At 42.1% G+C, this 19,934-nt stretch overlaps 1 protein-coding gene across 1 annotated transcript in view; it reads left to right on the top strand.

The window, feature by feature from the left end:
• The window catches only part of LOC111161023 (kinesin family member 4A), a 114,175-nt gene that overhangs the window by 91,079 nt on the left and 3,162 nt on the right, over window positions 1–19,934 (top strand). The window contains exons 21-28 of the mRNA XM_022524466.1: window positions 1,258–1,413; window positions 1,540–1,640; window positions 6,515–6,644; window positions 8,033–8,203; window positions 8,580–8,687; window positions 9,705–9,782; window positions 10,126–10,224; window positions 10,869–11,054. Of these exons, the coding sequence (XP_022380174.1) occupies window positions 1,258–1,413; window positions 1,540–1,640; window positions 6,515–6,644; window positions 8,033–8,203; window positions 8,580–8,687; window positions 9,705–9,782; window positions 10,126–10,224; window positions 10,869–11,054 (1,029 nt within the window). The remainder of the gene's footprint in view (window positions 1–1,257; window positions 1,414–1,539; window positions 1,641–6,514; window positions 6,645–8,032; window positions 8,204–8,579; window positions 8,688–9,704; window positions 9,783–10,125; window positions 10,225–10,868; window positions 11,055–19,934) is intronic.

Raw genomic sequence — 19,934 nt, 5'->3', positions numbered from 1 at the left:
ATATCCAGTAATTCTGTTACTGGGTGTTTATCCAAAAAAAACAAAAACACTAATTTGAAGATATTCGCACCCCATGTGTATTGCAGCATTATTTACAGTAGCCAAGATAAGGAAACAACCTAAGTGTCCATGGATAGATGAATGGGTAAAGAAGATGTGATACACACACACACACACACACACACACCCCACAGTGGAATGTTACACAGCCATAAAAAAAGGATGAGATCTTGCCATTTGTGACAACATGGATGGACCTAATACCTCTAGGGTATTATGCTAAGTGAAATAAATCAGACTGAGAATGCCAAATAGCATATGATTTCACTCATATGTGGAATCTAAAAAACAAATGAATGAACAAACAAAAAGCAGTCAGACCTATAAATACAGAGAACAAACTAATGGTTGCCAGAGGGAAAGGAGGAGTGGAGGCATAGGCAAATGGGTGGAGGCGAGTGGGAGGTACAGGCTTCTAGTTATGGAATGAAGTCAGAGGAATAAAAAGAATAGCATCAATATAGTCAATGATATTGTAATAGTGTTGTATGGTGACAGATGGTAGCTACACTTGTGGTGAACAAAGCATAACATACAGAGATGTTGAATCACTATGTTGTACCCAGGACACTTGTGTAACATTATGTATCAACTATACTCAAGTAAAAAAAAGTTTAAAAAGAATGGGTATCTGTGTAGTAAATAGAACAGATAATCAAAGTATTTCAGGGGCACCTAGGTGGCTCAGTGGGTTGAGCCTCCGCCTTCGGCTCAGATCATGATCTCAGGACCCTGGGATTGAGCCCCGCTTCCGGCTCTCTGCTCAGCAGGGAGCCTGCTTCCCCTCTCTCTCTGCCTGTCTCTCTGCCTACTTGTCATCTCTCTCTCTGTTTATTATTTATCAAATAAATAAAAAAAATCTTAAAAAAATATTTTAAAATATATTTCAATTCCTTATCATGACTAGTTAAAGACAAGTTAAGGAGAAAATGGAGAAGGCAAAGATGGTCTTTAGAAATGCTAGGGTATGTAGAGAAAGATTTTCTGCAGAAAGCCTCTTTCTTATGACCTTTTGGGATATTGCTGTTAAAAGCTCTTGGAGAGCTATTACAATTTTGGGTGAGTGTAGGCATGAATGGAAATCTCACTTCTACTTATGTGGGCTCTGTTCTGAGTGAAATTAAGTCTGGAGCTGAATCTAGCCCATGGGCCAAAGATCCCTTATCCCTAACCCAACATCACCAATCTCTCTTCTAGAATTGGCTTGCAAATGAAATTGAGGTTATGGTCAGTACTGAGGAAGCCAAACGCCATCTGAATGACCTTCTTGAAGACAGAAAGATCCTGGCTCAGGATGTGGCTCAACTCAAAGAAAAAAAGGAATCTGGGGAGAATCCACCTCCTAAACTCCGGGTGAGTGCCCTTCTGGAAGGAGATACATTACCAATAACCAGACTCAGCCCTCCCCAGGAACCCTCGCAACTTTGGAAGATTACTTTCCTTTTAGCACCTTACCCTCATTCCCACTGTTCTTTACAGAGGCGCACATTCTCACTTGCTGAACTACGTGGTCAAGTTTCTGAGTCAGAGGATTCCATTACAAAGCAGATAGAAAGCCTGGAAACTGAAATGGAGCTCAGGTAATGTGACTATCTCTAAAGCACTGTCATTTATAAAAATGTAGGCCTGGAATCAAAATAGAACCTATCAATCCAGTGATTCAAATGCTTGTTTTTCAAAGGCTTTGTGATGATAGGGAAGTGAGAAAACGTAGCAATTTTTTTGAACCATATAGTTCATTAGACACGTTAGATACATTTTCTAATTCAGCCCCTCCCTGTGAAGTATTATTATACCTTATGAGGTAAGTATCATTCTTTTTTTTAAGATTTTATTTCTTTATTTGAGAGAGAGAGAGCATGTGAGTGGGGGATGGAGGGGAGAGGGAGAAACAAGCTCCCCGCTTAGCGGAGACTGGTGCGGGACTCGATCCCAGGACCCAGAGATCATGACCTGATCCAAAGGCAGCTGCTCAACTGACTGAGCCACCCAGGCATCCCCTAAGTATCATCTGACTTCAAAGTTCTAAACAGAAGTTCAGAAATCTATTTTTTTTCCTAAATTTTTCTTAATTTTTATTTTTTGAGAGAGAGAGCATGCAGGGGACTGGGGCAGTAGGAGATGGAGAGAGAGAATCCCAAGCAGACTCCCTGCTGAGCATAGCTCAATGCAGGGCTCAATCCCACGACCCCGAGATCATGACCTGAGCCAAAATCAAGGATGCCCAACTAGGGGCACCTGGGTGGCTCAGTGGGTTAAAGCATCTGCCTTCGGCTTAAGTCATGTTCCCAGGGTCCTGGGATCGAGCCCCGCATCAGACTCTCTGCTCGTTGGGGAGACTGCTTCCTCCTCTCTCTCTCTGCCTGCCTCTCTGCCTACTTGTGATCTCTGTCTGTCAAATAAATAAATAAATAAATAAATAAAATCTTTAAAAAAAAAAAAAAGGATGCCCAACTAACTGAGCCACCCAGGCACTCCAGAAGTTCAGAAATCTTAAGAAACGTACTCAAGGTTATACAGAGCTGGGATTCAAAACCTGGTCTATCTAATTCCAAAACCCATGCTCTTTGTGTTGCACCATATGTTAGTATCTCTGAAATGTAGAACTGGCTAAAAACAAAACTTTAGAGAAAATCAAGAACCAATACCAGAAGAGCACCAGTACAGAAGGAAGCGAACTTTTTAGGGTTCATCAGCAAAGCAGATATAATAAGTGGAAGTAATGGTGTCCATGAGCATTAGATAAGTAAGGAAAGCACATAACCTAGTACTTGACATATCAGAAGTGCTCAGTGAACATTCTCTCTTTCTCCTTTTCTGGCTCTAAGACCAGAAATTATGGTGCTCTCATCACTAGTACTGTCTTTTAAGTATCTAGGACATCGAGAAAGAATCGAACTTTCACAGAGGTTTTCTAGTGTTTAAGGATAATAGAACTGTATCGCCCAGGAGACCTTAAAGATCATTTCAATTCATTTCTAGCAACACGTACTAGCTGTTTATCTTTGGCTATGTCTGTAAACCACCCAACATCTGAGTTTCTGCTTTGTGCTGCACTGGATGCGCGCAGTTGGGATACAGAGAAAGTAGATGGCATCACCCCGGCTCTCAAGTGGAAATAATCATTTGTGTTGGAATCATTTGTTAAAATTGCAGGAATGTTGTAAACCCTTGAGAGCTTAGCACATTGATACCAGAGAAACTAACAAAGGCTAAAAATCGGGTCTGTTTTTTTTTTAAGTGCTGATTGTGAAATTTTCACGTGCACACCACTGGGCGTAATTAAATGATTAACTGTTAGGCAGGTGCCAAGTAGAGAGCAATTAAACAGAGGTGAGTTTAGTCAAGGCAATTTCCCTAAAGCTGATGAGACATAAACTAAATTAAAAAAAAAATACCTAAGGGACATTAATTATCAGAGGAGACAGGAAGGGCCATGACAGACGACAGTCCTGAAGTGTGCTAGCCCACCTCTTCCAAGAAGCCTTCCCTAACACTTCATCCCCCACTAATCCTCCTCTCTAAACCACTTCAGAACTTACAGTGGCCAATCATATATGTGGTACAGTGGGTGTATGTTCTCTTTATATTTATTAATTTTTTACATTTATTAGTCTTGTCAATATAAGCTTATCGAAGGAAAGGACTATATATTAGACCAGAGTTCTCGAGGCATGGTTTGCAACCCCTAGGGGTCTCTGAGCAATCAAAACAATTTTCATAATAATATTAAGATGTCATTTGCCATTTTTACTCCATTGACACTTACCATGATGGTGCAAAGCAACTGTGCTCATACCATAGCTTAAATGAAGGCAGTGGACATCAGTCTGAACTAGGGGTCACTGTATACTTCACCACCACATGCTCTGAGTTGTTTTTTAAAATCAGTTTTACTTAAGAATGGCTTTGATAGGGGCGCTTGGCTGGCTCAGTTGGTAGAACATGCAACTCTTGATTTCAGGGTCTTGAGTTCAAGCCCCACACTGGGCATAGCACCTACTTTAAAAAAAAAAGAATAGCTTTGATAAAGCAGTACAAATTATTAATTTTATTAAAAAATTTCAACCCTTGAGTTCAAATCTATTTAGTATTCTGTGTGATGGAAAAGGAAGAACACGCAGACCACTTGTGCTGTTTTGCTGAAGTCTCAGACTTGTGTAGAGGAAAAGCACTTGTGCAATTGTTGGAGGTGTGAGCTCAATAGGCCTCTTTTCCTCATGGAACATCCGTTGTATTCGAAAGAAGCACTGATGAACTATGGTATTCAGACTTTAGTACTTGGCAGGCATTTTCTCAAAAATGAACAGAGTGAGCTTGTCACTTCAAGAAAAACAACTGGCAGTGTTTGTTACCAAAGATAGAATTGAGCTTTCAAGCAAAACTTAGAATTCTGGAAAACTTTTATCTGCCCCCAAGAGTTTTTCTTAACTTTTCCGAGGAGACCAGTGGTGATTACTAAGAGTTGTTTATTATTTTTTTTACATTATATAATGAAACATGTTAACAACTGGACACTTGACAACATTCAGCATTGTCCAGATGATATGTTACAGAATCATGTGTGGGTAAATCCATTCAGATTGCAAGATAGACCAATGGATTTTAGTATAAGAAAGTAAGAGAAGTTTACTTAGCAGTGGTTTCAGAGTCCACATTTCAGCTAATTTTTTTAAAAGATTTTACTTATTTACTTGACAGACAGAGATCACAAGTAGGCAGAGAGAGAGGAGGGGAAGCAGGCTCCCTGCGGAGCAGAGAGCATGACTCGGGGCTCAATCCCAGGACCCTAGGATCATGACCTGAGCTGAATGCAGAGGCTTTAACCCACTGAGCCACCCAGGTGCCCCACATTTCAGCTAATTTTTAAGGAACTACTACTTGTTGGGTTTTAGTGTGGTCTCAAAGAAGAATATCCACAGTTATCTGAATAGGCTATTAAAATGCTCCTCCTTCAAAAATAAAATAAAATAAAAATAAAGTGCTCCTCCTTGCTCCAAGTACATATCCATATCACAAAAGACTGATTGCAGAGGGAGATGTGAGAATCCAGTTGTCTTCTACTAAGTCAGATACTACAGAGATTTGTAAAAATGTAAGAGTCCCACTCTTCTCACTAAATGATTTTGTTGTTTTAGAAAATGTATTTTTCATAAACTACATTGTAATGGATTATTGTTATTTTAAGGGAATTAGTGAATGTTTCATTTTTTTCTCAGTTTTACTTTCAGTATTGTAAATATCTTTAGGTACAATGTATATGAACACAGTTTCTCAGAGGTCCTCAATAATTTTTAAGAGTGTAGAGGTGTCCTGAGACTCTAAGATTTGAGAACTGCTGTCTTAGATTATTTTGGTCCCCTTTTTTTTTTTAAAGATTTTATTTATTTATTTGACAGACAGAGATCACAAGCGGGCAGAGAGGGAGGAGGGGAAGCAGGCTCCTTGCTGAGCAGAGAGCCCTGTGTGGGGCTCGATCCCAGGACCCTGAGACCATGACCTGGGCTAAAGGCAGAAGCTTTAACCCACCGAGCCACCCAGGCACCCCCATCTACTTTTATAGTACTTTATGTAGCAGTCCATTTCTCATGTGCTGCTATACTACCTCTCACTGCACACATTGCAAATTTATGAAGGAAGCTGTTAATGAAACTGAAATACTGTGTAAACCCTGGTCTCAGATCAGACTTGATCAGAAAGCATGTGTAAGCTATAAGCAGGGTCAGGGTATCTCATCTTCTTAGAAACCTCTCTGTCCTGTGGCAGGCAATTTAAGATAACTTCTCACAGTCCGAGCCATCGGTCCCAATTTGGTACTTGGTTCCAGCAAAGAACATCTACCTGTTTGTCCTTTCTTAATTTTTTTTAAGATTTCAGTTTATTCATTTGAGAGAGAGAGAAAGTACAAGCAGCGGGGAGGGACAGAGGGAGAGGCCGATTCCCCACAGAGCAGGGAGCCCAACACAGGGCTCGATCCCAAGACCCCGAGATCATGACCTGAGCTGAAGGCAGCCGCTTAACTGACTGAGCCACCCAGGCACCCTACTGCTTGTACATTTGAAAAGTTTTTTTCCTTCAGGTTTCCAACCTGACTCTTCTCCTTGCACAATTGAACCACTATATCATTCTCTGAACCTAAATGGCCTCAAGACAAAGTCACATTGCAGTCAGCACACTGCAACAGAAACCTTACTAAAACAAATCTTTCCAAGTCCCACTATATGACCCATTTATTTCAACCAGTATTTAATAAAATCACTTGGATAGTCTCTCAGATTCCTTTTGCATCAGGATTTGAGATGCTGTATAAAATCCTAACCAGATGACTCAGTCATTATTTATATGCTGTTTCACTGATACCTCCATCCATAAACCTATTGGAAGAGCCCCACAGAGCTCTCCTCCTTGGTGCTGAGGATGCTAGCAACAAGTCTCACTGTGTCTTTCCTTGAAGGAGTGCTCAGATTGCTGACCTACAGCAGAAGCTGCTGGATGCAGAAAGTGAAGACAGGCCAAAACACCGCTGGGAGAATATTGCTACCATCCTGGAAGCCAAGTGTGCCCTGAAGTATTTAATTGGAGAGGTAAGCATCACTCTTCCTACCAGCAATTAGGGGTCTGGCTGGGTAGGTTGCAATGTTAGCCAGGAATATCGTTGTAATGTTATTGCCACTTTTCATGGTAGAAGCTGCAGTGACATTAGTATTAGAGAAATGGTCTTATGGGTAAAGGCTGGTGTGAGCAAGTACAGGCCAGTCACGTAGAAAAATATATGACTTACAAGTTGATACCTGTCATGCCTGACATAGAGCAAGTGCTCGCTAAATGTCTGCTATTAGTACTGGGAAAATAATCAGGATGCCAGAGTAGGCCACTGGTTAAACATAAACTATTATACTGCACTACTTTTAAAACACCTATAAAACATGTATTTGAAATTTTAAGGCACAATCTAGAAAAAAGGAAACCTAATCGTCTTTTGACCTACACTCATCTTAAGGAAAGTGCATCCTCACTGAGTTTAAAATGATACATCATCTTACATGGTCACAAGCGGAACTGAAGTCGATGGCCTCTGGTGACTGAGGCATCGTCCCTTCGAGACAAGCATACAAACTCTCAACTCTGGAAGTTTTGAGCAATGTTATCCTTTATACATTTTTAGATTGAGTTAGCAGATCCATCCTACCGAATAGGAAATCCTGATTAGTCTGGTGAACACTGGTATTCATGTTCTGCATGCGGGCTAGTAGAGACTATAAAACCAGGCCAGCAGAGGATATCAATCTAGCCCAAAGAGCCAGATCTACAGCCCCAGCTAACGTGTCTGCTAGTTCCAACACGCGAACACGGATGTTCTGACATGGGGCATAATTGGTCATAAGGGTGTGTCCTATGGATTCCTCTTCAGAAGGAAGGAAGAAAGTCTTAAAATACCAGAATTTGGACTTGTCAGCTACTATTTGTGTCCGGTTCAGTCTTGCCTGGAGACAGAGCAAGAGATCAAATGGCCTCAGTCATGGCTCCTAGCTCGAAGAGATCGATCTCAACAGAAATATGGACTCTTCTTGGCCTGGGTGGCATTGTTCCTATTCACTGGTAGAATCCATGTGACATAGAAAAAGAAGAATGGACTCTGAACCTGGAAGAACTTTTCTCAGTCCATTTCAGGAAAGCTGACATATTCCTGCCTAATGAATGGGGAAAGGTGGCCATTCTCCAACTAAACTGATCTTCTTTTAAACATTATTTTTTTTAAGATTTTATTTATTTGACAGACAGAGATCACAAGTAGGTAGAGCAGCAGCAGGCAGAGAGAGAGAGGGGAAAGCAGGCTCCCCACTGAGCAAGAGAGCCTGATTCGGGGCTCGATCCCACGGACCCTGGGATCATGACCTGAGCCGAAGGCAGAGGCTTTAACCCACTGAGCCACCCAGGTGCCCCTAAACTGATCTTCTTTTATCCCTTCCAGCTGGTCTCCTCCAAAATACAGGTCAGCAAGCTTGAAAGCAGCCTGAAACAGAACAAGGCCAGCTGTGCTGACATGCAGAAAATGCTGTTTGAGGAAAGAAACCATTTTGCTGAAATCGAGACAGAGTTACAGGCAGAGCTGGTCAAGGTAGAACAGCAACACCAAGAGAAGGTAAGCTCTGGCAAGCCCAGAAGCCATACTGAGAAACAGAGGGTCATGGTTTTTTGTTGTTAGTTTTGAAAAGAGAGGGGGGTGGATATTAAGTTTCCTTCAGAAGCCCATGTGTCGTCTTCTCCAAATTTTGCAACCGAGGAACCCGAAAGAGAGAAATGACTTATTGAAATTGACATACACGGTGGCTCTTAGCCTCCAACTTTGAAATCAAGATGAACCTTGTGGCTGTGCTTATGACTTCAAGCCATGATAAGGAACAATGATAGGTACCTCTAAGCCAGAGGACTCATCTGGGTCAATGCTTGGACTAAGCCGAAATTCCTTTTTCCTCTCATTCCTTTGGTCCCATTGGGCGGTGTCTTTCTTTCTCTAGGTGCTATACCTTCTCAGCCAGCTGCAGCAAAGCCAAATGGCCGAGAAGCAGCTGGAAGAGTCAGTGAGTGAAAAGGAGCAACAGCTGCTGAGCACACTGAAGTGTCAGGTATAGTAATGGGGTGAGGGTCTCCAGAGGTGGGCTCCACAGGCCTGACTGCAAAGCACATCTAGTTTATACCATTGTACTTGCAGTGGAGAATACAATGTACTGAAAAACACGTTTATAATAGTAACCGCTGTGACCTTTGGGCCCTATCTGATCAATTTAGAGATATGTAGAATGTACCATACATAGAATAACCTCCTTTTTGGTACGGAAATGTCATTATGTACTGCACGCCAGACTTTGAGGCCTCTTGGTTCCTTGCCTCAGCCCTGAGCTCCAAAAGGTTGAGAAAGTTCAGTCATCCCATAGAATCCTAGGGGCATTCAGCTTTCTCTTTCTGGGCCTGTTCTGAGCTGAGACCTGACATGTTTGTAAAGTGCCTAGGGTCTGAATATCTCCCAGAGCCTGGGAACACCACACCCCTTAGCAGCCTGTTGGAACACTATTTTGTCCAACTTAGAATCCTTTTTTTCTGAAGCACCAGTCTCTAGGGTTTCCTTGGCACCTCCCATCAAAGACCTAACCAAACTAGTTAAAGTTGTATGCACAAATTGTGAATCTGGTTGTCTTAAGTGCCAGGAAGTTTCATCGGGGTTATTAGAGTAGCAAATAAACTGCCTAGTCTGTGTCTAGAAGAGTAAACAAAAGCATCTGTAGACACGAAAGAAACAAAGCTTACTGTCCATGTGGGTCTCTTAATCAGCATCCTGATGTGAATGAATAAGGGACGTAAGTCTGAAGAATAGAAGAGAATAAGGAGAACATTTAGGGCAGAGCACATGGTTCCTGGGAGCATGGTCAGGACTGCCTGGGAGCGTTGGAATCGAAGTGGCATTCAGGACACTGAGGCGCTGGTGGGAATGAGGCATTTTTCTGGGTGCCCAGTCCTGCTGCTGTGCAAAAACCATCTGTTGCCAGCAACTTGGCAGCCGCGCGTTTTCATCGATGTGAGTTGTTTGGTAACCCACGTGTAGTGCCGAAAATAACCCCGCCTATCACTGCACTATCTGGAAATAGGATGAAGAGCTTGAGAAGATGCGAGAAGTGTGCGAGCAAAATCAGCAGCTTCTCCGAGAGAATGAAATCATCAAGCAGGTAATACTGCCTCCCACCCACTTTTAATAAGCCCTGCGAGCCCCTGTTGCAGTTGAGGTCAGCTCTCGGGAGCAGCCCCGAGTGTGATGAGCCGGCTCCATTTTGGAGGTCCCTATTGGCTTTCCAGATGATAGGGTCGCATGCGTTTCAAAACGGTAGAAACACACGTTTTTTAATCTGCTCTTCTCGGAAGCTAATCCTGATCTCCTAAAGTGAGAGTCCTTCAACCTGCTTTACTTTACTACAGTTTCAATTTGGCTAGCTTAGGAATCTTTATGTTTCAGCCATTAACACTCCCAGAAGCCGCTGTGCGCTTTACACTCTGTATTTTCTTTCCAAACAGAAACTGACCCTCCTCCAAGTAGCCAGCAGACAGAAACCTCATCTTCCTAAGGATCCCCTTCTATCTCCAGACTCTTCTTTTGAATATATCCCACCTAAGGTAAACTGCTCGGTGCTGCTAATACCTTCATGTGGCCATGATCGGGGGTGAGTGTGCTAAATGCATCTTTTAGAAGAGGTTGAGGGATAAAAATCCCAAATCCCAGGGCACCTGGCTGGCTCAGTCGATAGAGCATGCGACTCTTGATCTCAGGGTTGTGAGTTCGAGCCCCATATTGAGTGTAGAGCTTGCTTAAAAATAAAATTTTTTTTAAATCCCCTAATTCCAGCATCTCCATTTGCCTTAGAGTCCCAAATAAGACTGCAGTGCCGTCTTGAGTAAAATAGGCATTCTCCCTCCCCAGAAAGCTGACTTTTGGCCATGTAGAGGCATTATGTAACAACTGAGGAGGAGCAGGAGAAAAGAGCAGTGTTCAGCTGTCCATCCAAAGATACTTATCAGATCATGAGTCCCTTTCCTCCCTCAGATTGTTCAGCCTCTACCCCTTCAGTTGCCATCCCTTCAAAGACTCTGCAAGGTCAGAGGCTACAGCCGAATTAATTCTGGCTTGGAAAGCCAAGAGGCTATATTTGAGGGAATCTCTAAACTCGGCTCTGAGACTATAGCTGGCAACAGCTATTGGGAAGATTTGATCTATGTGTGTTTTTACAATTTTATTAATTATTCCAAACCTTTTTTCTTAGCCGAAACCTTCCCGTTTTAAAGAGAAGTTCCTGGAGCACAGCATGGACATCGAGGATCTAAAATATTATTCAGAGCATTCTGTGAATGAGCCAGAGGACAGTGCTGGTGATGATGATGATGATGGGGATGATGAGGAATGGAAGCCAACAAAATTGGTTAAGGTGTCCAAGAAGAACATCCAAGGGGTAGGAGGCAGCTGTCATCTCTGTCAGGGGTTCTAGTCCTTGGTCTTCACTGCTAGTGGGAAATTTGCCAGCCCCGTGCCCTGCACCTGAGCCCTTGGGTCCTGTTCAAAGGCATTGGCTCCACTGAGGAGTCCTTGTTGGGCCAGCTCTATATAGAACCTGGAGTTAGCAGAGAAGCCTGCTCGAGTACACAAGATGGCTCTTCATGTTTTTAGGTTCTTACTAGGTCCAAACGGGTGGTAGTATTCTGTACCAATTCATTGAGGCTGGTTCCAAAGTGTTGGTAATAATCCTTCATGTTTTTATAGCACTTTACAGTTTATCAACCATTCTTATATAGATTATCTCCCTTTTTTATCACAAAAAAAAATCCAGTGAGGTATTTATTGTTTACATTTTACAGAAGGATTGAGACCCAAATGGAGGGAGGGGGGAATGACCTAGCTCAAGGTCATAAAACCAAGGACAGTCAGGACTCGAAACCAAATATTCTGACTCTAAGTCTGGTTTGTTTCTACCATGTCATGGTAGATATCAGTATGGTCATATCAGTAAAAATTGTGGACCAGAAGCTAAGTGGGAACTTTATCTTCCTTGCCTCATAGAGTAATTTTGCTCCCTAGCCTAAGGGGCAATAGGAATTATTACAGAAAGGGCTAATAATAAGATCAAACACACCACATTAAGGTTAGTTAGGAACAATTTGACTTCGAGGCATGCTTTCTTTACTTCCACAACGATAGTCCTACATAATTATCAAACCTAGATGCTTTCTGGTGAAACATTAACTTCCAGGCACTATAGTTCACTACTATCCCAACCGTGCCCTGTGGCCACATTCCACTGAAGGAGGACAGTTCACAAGGGACCCTAGCCAGCTTCCCGGAAGGTTAACTTGATTTCATTAGCTGCTTGAGCACCACATCAGGGACTGAGAAGGCCACAACACCCAAGTGAAGCAATCCATGAGGAATAGCTAGTAGTGGTGGCATTAAGTCATTTGGAAAGTCATCAGGAATGCACATATCCCATGCTCTTAGTGGGACTAAGAGCTCATCCTCAGCCGCAGAGAGCTTATAATCTAGTGGGAAAATAAGGCAAAGAAATAGAAGCATACCAAAGAACCTCAGCATATTCATCTCAGGGAGATGGACTGAGGGATTTTTAAGAGTGACTGTAAAGCCAAACCAAGTAGATACAGTTTAGGAAGATACCATAAAAGAGATGACTATTACTGCATCCTAAGACAGAGGGGAAATTCAGTCTCGGAAGCAAGTGGGAGACCATTGTTGGCACAATGAATGGCATATTGCAAAGACTTAGTTGTAGAGGGACAGGAGGCTGGGACACTTAAAGGAAATGGGGCAGAACATGTCTAAGAACATTCACTTATTCAACAAACCTTTATAGACTCTACTCTGACCCAAGTGGAGAGCATGAGCTGAATGTAGATACAAGGGTCTGCTAAGTAATAGAAAGCAAGAGTTGAGAAGTACACACAGAAACAAATGGTAGAAGACCTAAAACCACTGGGAAGATGTGTCCAAATGTAAAGCAAATATGTGTTGACTTGTGCTCGAAGCAAGCTTACTGTATGTATCATAGCAAAGTTGTTCCACGTGTAAAAGGGAAATAGAGAAATCTAGTAAAAATTGCAAGCAAGTATTTGCATCAATGATAAAATCTCTTGTCTAAAACCCTGAGAGGTTATTCTTTTCTAGGCTTTTCCCCTGACTTAATAACTTGAGAAGAGACTATAACTGGGCATTAAGGGGAACAAAAGTGGCAAACCATCTAAGTTTCTCCCTTTTAGCAAACTTGAAGTATATGGATGTTACGTATTATGTAGAGCAGAGAGCTATCTGCTGTCTGATCAGACTGCTTAGTAGACACATTAGCTGTAGACCTTAATGCTTTGCATGAAGGCCATCCTATCTGTTGTTCCAACCCAGCTGAAATGGGGGGGGGGCGTTATCACTAGATGACTTTAAAGGAGGCTGCAGTAGTCACCAGACTAATGACTCGGCTAGAGCTAATGCTGAAAAAGTAGGCTTCCTCACTCAACCATGTTTCCTATATGTACTAAGGAGATGCTGAGGGACAAGCCATGTGCCGTAGTAAAAGTAATAGCTTCGATGCCAGGTAGGCATGGGTTCTAGTCTTGATTTGCCACTGACTAGTCAGATGACCTGATACAGGTCACTTAATCTCCCTAAGCTCCTAATTCCTTATCTGTGCGATGAAGGGATTAGATTAGAATCAATGATGTATAAGGTCCCTTCCAGCACTAATATCCTGAGTCAAAGTAACAGTCAAAGTTGTATAAATACGTTTTTTTTTAATTAAGGCGTTTTAATAATACTATTTTTATATGGTGATTTATGGTGTCTGAGTAGTTAGAAGAAGGAATATATGCAAAAGCACTTTGTGAAGAATAAGATATCATGCAGGGATTGTCACTAAAACGCTGTAAGCATTTACAAATATTCTCATTTGTCCCCTTTGGCAGAAAGGAGGGAGCAGGAATTCTTATCTCTTCCTTAGTGATGAAAGAGTGGAGATGAACTTGCATGAAGTGACTTGTTCAAGGTCATACCAAGTATTAAATATAGGACCAGAGCCTGAGTCTCCTGTCATAGCCTGGTTTTTTTTGTTGGGTTTTTTTTTTTCTTTTATTGGTGCAAAAAGGTGATTTTATTAAAGCATGGGGACAGGACCTATGGGCAGAAAGAGCTGCACTAGGGTCATGAGGAGTGGCGCATTATATACTTTCAAGTTAGGAGGGGGTTAGGAATAGCATAAGTCTCTAAGGAATTTTGGAATCGAGGTTTCCAGGATTTTGAGGGGTCTGGCTACTGTGGGGAAAAGGTCATTTATTACTGTCTAATAAAACTTCAGTCATGAGACGCTTCAGATATATATGGGTGGACCATGTGCTTGGGGGATGATTGCCAATATGTATCTTGGGGGGGTTTAAAGATAAAGGAAATTTCTAAAGGATTTTTTATATATTAAAGTAGACTTGGGGAGCCTGGGTGGCTCAGTGGGTTAAGCCTCTGCCTTTGGCTCAGGTCATGATCCCAGGGTCCTGGGATCGAGCCCCGCATCGGGCTGTCTGCTCAGCGGGGAGTCTGCTTCCTCCTCTCTCTCTCTGCCTGCCTTTCTGCCTACTGTGATCTCTCTCTGTCTGTCAAATAAATAAATAAAAATCTTTAAAAAAGAAAATAAAGTAGACTTACAGGATCAGAGGGTGGGGGTCAGGCTAGGATTGCCTTTTGCCCTTAGCAAAGTGTCAACATCAAGGCAGTTTAGTCCCTAGAGGAATGTCACTCTGCCTGTTTTGAGTACTTGTCAGTGAGCAATAGGTGGTAAGGAAATTTAATAATTTTTCTTCTGCCTTTGTTTCCCACATTATCCCCCCCCCAAACAGTTTTGACCCTTAAATCTTTAAGGTTGTTGAGTGTGGAAGGTCTCATCTTCTGTAACTTCTTCCTGCTGAATAGGGGCGTAGAGATGCCCCTACCTATGGGTCAACATTGGTCAGTTGGGGCTTATATAGATCTAGGAGTTATGAAAGGTAGAGGCAGCTGAATCCAAGGGAGGCTGCATATGTGGATCTTCTGAAGTCTTAGTCTATTTTTTTTAAGATTTTTATTTATTTATTTATTTGACAGAGATCACAAGTAGGCAGAGAGGCAGGCAGAGAGAGAGGGGGAAGCAGGCTCCCCGCCGAGCAGAGAGCCCGATGCGGGGCTCGATCCCAGGACCCCGAGATCATGACCCGAGCCAAAGGCAGAGGCTTAACCCACTGAGCCACCCAGGCACCCCTTAGTCTAATATTCTTTATGTTTAAGTTTTTACCAAATCTTATTCTGAGACACAGTGTAATTCTGAAATCAGTGCTAGAAGAATTATAGACTCAAAAGCAATAGTTCTCAACCCCGACTGCATATTAGAACCTCCAAGGGAGCTTTTCAACATAGGGAGCCTGGGACCCCACCCCCAGATATTCTGATTTAATTGGTCTGAGGTGGGATCTGGCCTTTTCGAAAAGCTCCCCAGAGATTTCTTATGTGTAGCCAGGGTTGAAAACCACTGGCTTAAAGGAACCCCAGAGATCTTTCAGCTCTACTTCCCACTCTATATAAAGAGTCCCTCTATTATAGTGGTTCTCAGCTGTGGTGTTGGGCCATGCTGGTGGGTTGCCAGCTGTTGTGACACACATACATGTACACACATACACACACACACACACCATGCACCACATAAATATATATTTGAGGTCGTGCCTGTGGCAAGGTCATGGGTCTGGGGTCTTCTGGTCTGGGTCCTGGGGGTGTGAAAGAGAACAAGATGAAGTTATAGCTAGTGAAATGGCATTCATGTGATGAATACGTCTGTCATGTGTGTCATGACTGTTACATAATACCACTACCATGTGTTTATCTCACCTCTGCCTGCTTGAAAACTTCTAGTACTGGTAATTCCCAGTCTCATAGGGCAGTCCATTGTAGTCCACTAACTGTTAGGAGGTTGTCCCTTGTTGAGCTAAAATATACTATCCTATAAATCATCCCAATGGAGGATGACTATGGAGAAGTCTAATTGTTCTTCCTTATGACAGCCCTTCAGATACCACTCTCGTTCTGTTACCCCTTTAGATAAAATAGAGACACATTGATAGAATAGAATGTTGTGGAGGCATCTAGATGAATCTGTGAATGTCAGAGGACCATACCCAGGCTATAGCAGTCAATGGATCAATGTCATCTTGGTAAGGTGTCCTAGGACATGTCATAGAACTCTGTCTTTTGTCCTGTATTATTCAAAGAAGCAAGATTTCTTTATTATAATGCCCAGTAATACTGTGACTAATGTGGACATTCCTGTCTATTACTATTAGGTATGTGAATTGGTGTACTTCTAGAAGGCAACTTGAAAATATGTATCAAAAATTTGGGGTGCCTGTCCAGCTCATTCAGTAGATCGTGTGACTCTTGATCTCATGGTTGTAAGTTCAAGCCCCATGTTGAGTGTAGAGATTACTTAAAAATCTTTTAAAAAAAAAAAAGGATGTATCAAAAGTCTTAAAAATGTTCTGTCCTTTGGCTCAATAAGGATAAGCATAGGAATTTATACTAAGGAGATAGTCAGTCGTGCATAAAAAGATGTACTCATTCAACAGATCTTTTGTGAGCACTGAGCTATATACCAAGCACTGTTTCTGGTTGCTGAGGATATATAACAAACATGACAGGTAAGATCCTTGGCCTTATGAAACCAAACACATTCTTGTGGAGAGATACAACACAATGACCAGAAAAATAAATTAAATAACTTTATTTTTTAAGATTTTATTTATTTATTTATTTGACAAAGAGAGCAAGAGAGCACAAGCAGGGGGAGCAGCAGAGAGAGAGGGAGAACCAGGCTTCTAGCTGGGCAGGGAACCCAATGCTGGGCTCAATTCCAGGACACTGGGATCATAACCTGAGCTGAAAGCAGATGCCTAATGGACTGAGCCACCCAGGTGCCCCCAAATTAAAATAATTTTTAGATGATGGTAAGAGATAGACAGAAAATATAGTGACATCATAGAGAATTCTGGGGTAGGAAAAGAGTTCTTTAAAAGAGTGCTTAGGGGGCACCTGGGTGGCTCAGTGGGTTAAAGCCTCTGCCTTCTGCTCAGGTCGTGATCCCAGGGTCCTGGGATCAAGCCCGCATAGGGTTCTCTGCTCAGCAGGGAGCCTGCTTCCTCCTCTCTCTCTCTCTCTCTGCCTGCCTCTCCGACGACAAGATACTTAGGCAGAGATCTCAGCAAAGTAAAGGAGCAAGTCAGGGAAAGAACTAGAGGGAAAACATTTCAGGAAAAGGAAACAGCAAATGCAAAGACCTGAGGCAAGAGTGGGTTTGGTTTATCAAGGAACATTTGAAAAGGCCAAGGTAGCTGGAGAGTATTGAAAAATGGGAGAGAGTAGCCAAGGTCAAGCCAGATCTTGGAGATCTTGGAGAGCCTTGTTGATGGCGGGAACATTTAGATTCTGTTTACGTAGCAAGAATCTATGGTAATATGATTGGTAATAGGAAGCAGTTTCTTTGAAAACATTATTAATATCTAATATTAGGGGCCTGGTTAAATAAATTGCCATTTCTACATGATGAAACACTATATACAGCTATTAAACATTTAAAATCATGATTTTGATTTTCAGATTTTTATTTTTTTTAAATATTTTTTTTTAATATTTTGTTTATTTATTTGGCAGAGAGAGAGAGAGAGATCACAAGTAGGCAGAGAGAGAGGCAGAGAGAGAGGGAGAAGCAGGCTCCCCGCTGAGCAGAGAGCCCGATGTGGGGCTCGATCCCAGGACCCTGGGATCATGACCTGAGCCGAAGGCAGAGGCTTTAACCCACTGAGCCGCCCAGGTGCCCCGATTTTCAGATTTTTAAAGTGATATGTATTAATCTCAAAATCAGGAAAGGGGCACCTGAGTGGCTCAGTGGGTTAAGCCACTGCCTTCGGCTCAGGTCATGATCTCAAGGTCCTGGGATCGAGCCCCGCATCGGGCTCTCTGCTCAGCGGGGAGCCTGCTTCTCCCTCTCTCTCTGCCTGTCTCTCTGCCTACTTGTGATCTCTGTCCGTCAAATGAATAAATAAAATCTTAAAAAAATTTTTTTTTTAAATCAGGAAAAAAATACTATAATGGTTTCTTTTACCTTCACAACTAACAGAACAATGACAGTTGTTCTATGAGAGAGACATAAGGGTTTGTATTTAACTGTAAACTCAGTATGGATTCACAAAGATATGACAAAGGATAAAAAGCTACTGTGATTTTTAGGCCTCATGAACACTGGGTCCCTAATAGGGGTGTTGTGTTGTGTCAGCCTACCTCACAATGGCCAGCCACACCAACATTAGAAAGTGGAGCTCATTTCTGGATGTCACAATCAAGGATAAACTTCGACAAATTGGTGTATGGCCAAGGTGACCAGGATTCTAAGAAACCATGTCATGTGGTAGATCGTTGAGGAAGGTAGGTATATTTAGCTTTGAGAGGTTCTGGACAGAGGGGGACTGGGTAGTGGAAATTATGCTCCGGGTTTGAACAAGAATGCTGTGTTTAAGTGTGGTTAAACTAATTCCTTACCATTCCAGACAGCAAAACGGGGTCCTGTGGTCAGAAGTTTTACAGAAACTATCCTCATCTCAGGATAAATAGAGCCTCAGATAATTAGGCCAGGGACATTAGAGGGGGGCTTCATACATCAAATCAGGCTCCAGACAGTCACCGAGGTCTCGTCTGACTCTAATCCATCATTCTGTGAACTCTGCCACTTATGTTTGTTCCAAGCCAAACTAACCGCCCTTCTTCCACCATTTCTCATGTAACATCACTTCCTATAACACTGGTCACCTGCCTCTTTTTTTGTTTAATGGCCTCTTTATTAAACACATACACACCCTAAACTCCCCAATGTGTGCACCAGGAAACATATTTACTGATTAAGTGGGTTTAATACATGGAAAGTACTTATAACAGTGCCATAGTAAGATACCACTTATATAAAGTTTCAGAACATGTAAAATCATTCCTTCTATTTTTAAGCAAACTCATATGTGGTGAATGAATGAATATAAATTTTTAAGAGACCTGCATGGGAATAATAAACACCTAATTCAAGAGACTTTGCCCCTGGGAGAGAGGGAGGTGAATGGGATCGGGAAAAGGTAGGTAGGAGGCTTCAGTTATATCTGTATTTTAGTTATTAAGGGAAGAGTGAGAACATGAGTGGGTTTTGTTGCTGTGGTCTGTGCTTTTATATACCCAAACAAAAGTATGATACTCTAAAATAGAGTATGTTCTATCAAGTGGGGTCAGACTGACCCAGAGTCTAGTCAAGCAGTTGCTCCCCATGATTTCCAAACAAGGGAATTGCATTGTGTCAGTATACCTCACAATGGCCAAACCAGCATTAGAAAGCGATGCTCATTTCTGGATGTCACAATTATGGATGAACTTGGACAATTTCTGCCTGACTGATTTGCTTGTTGACAGCCATTTCACACTGCTGACTCATGGAACTTGCTAACACCCCATATCCTTAGGCCCTTTTTGCACCAACTACTTTTACGCCAGCTCGCCCCCCATATTATATTTATACGGCTGATGCGGGGAGAACCCAGATGCCAGACTTCTGTTTATCCTCGTTATAACTTCTCCTTCGACAGGCAGCCCAGAATTTCAGCCTGTCAAAATATTTTTGAATTGTGATTCTGTTATCTTACTTATGAATCATCTTTCCTGTTTTGTGCCGTTGTTACAGTTGATAAACAGAACTACCTTATAGACCATGAGAATCAAATGAGATTTGGCATTTATATATATGAAAGGACTCTGAAAACTGTAAAGTGCTATACAAATGTAAATGATTTTATTTCATATCCTCCGTGATTTATTAAAATGTTGAATGATTAAACTAAACTGCTGAGGACATAGCCCTGGCTGACGCTGAACAAAATGCAGAAATGAAAGTTGGGTGAAGGTACCACTGGGTAGAGCTAAAGATAACGAGCCAGTATACTCAGCCCTTAAACACACATATCCCTACCACCCCCCAACTTGCAATTTGTCGCTTTGATCGCAAGATCATCATGAGAGACTTTGCCAATTACCCTGCATTATTCTGGCATCCCTCCGATCAGTCTTTCAAGTATACAATCCAAACCAGAAAACGGATTTGTCTAGCATGATGTGTGGTTAGGCAACCTCTCGTTGTTCTGGGGATCACTGTTTCCCTAAAGAAGAGGGACGGAGGAGAAAGAAGTTTGGTTAAGTTTCCATTTCCATTTTCCACTTTCCATGTCTTCTAAAAAGG

This window comes from Enhydra lutris, unplaced genomic scaffold (genome assembly GCF_002288905.1).
Source record: "Enhydra lutris kenyoni isolate GAN:26980312 unplaced genomic scaffold, ASM228890v2 scaffoldscaffold81, whole genome shotgun sequence".
In the NCBI taxonomy this organism is placed as follows: domain Eukaryota; kingdom Metazoa; phylum Chordata; class Mammalia; order Carnivora; family Mustelidae; genus Enhydra; species Enhydra lutris.
This window is presented reverse-complemented; position numbering and strand designations above follow the sequence as displayed.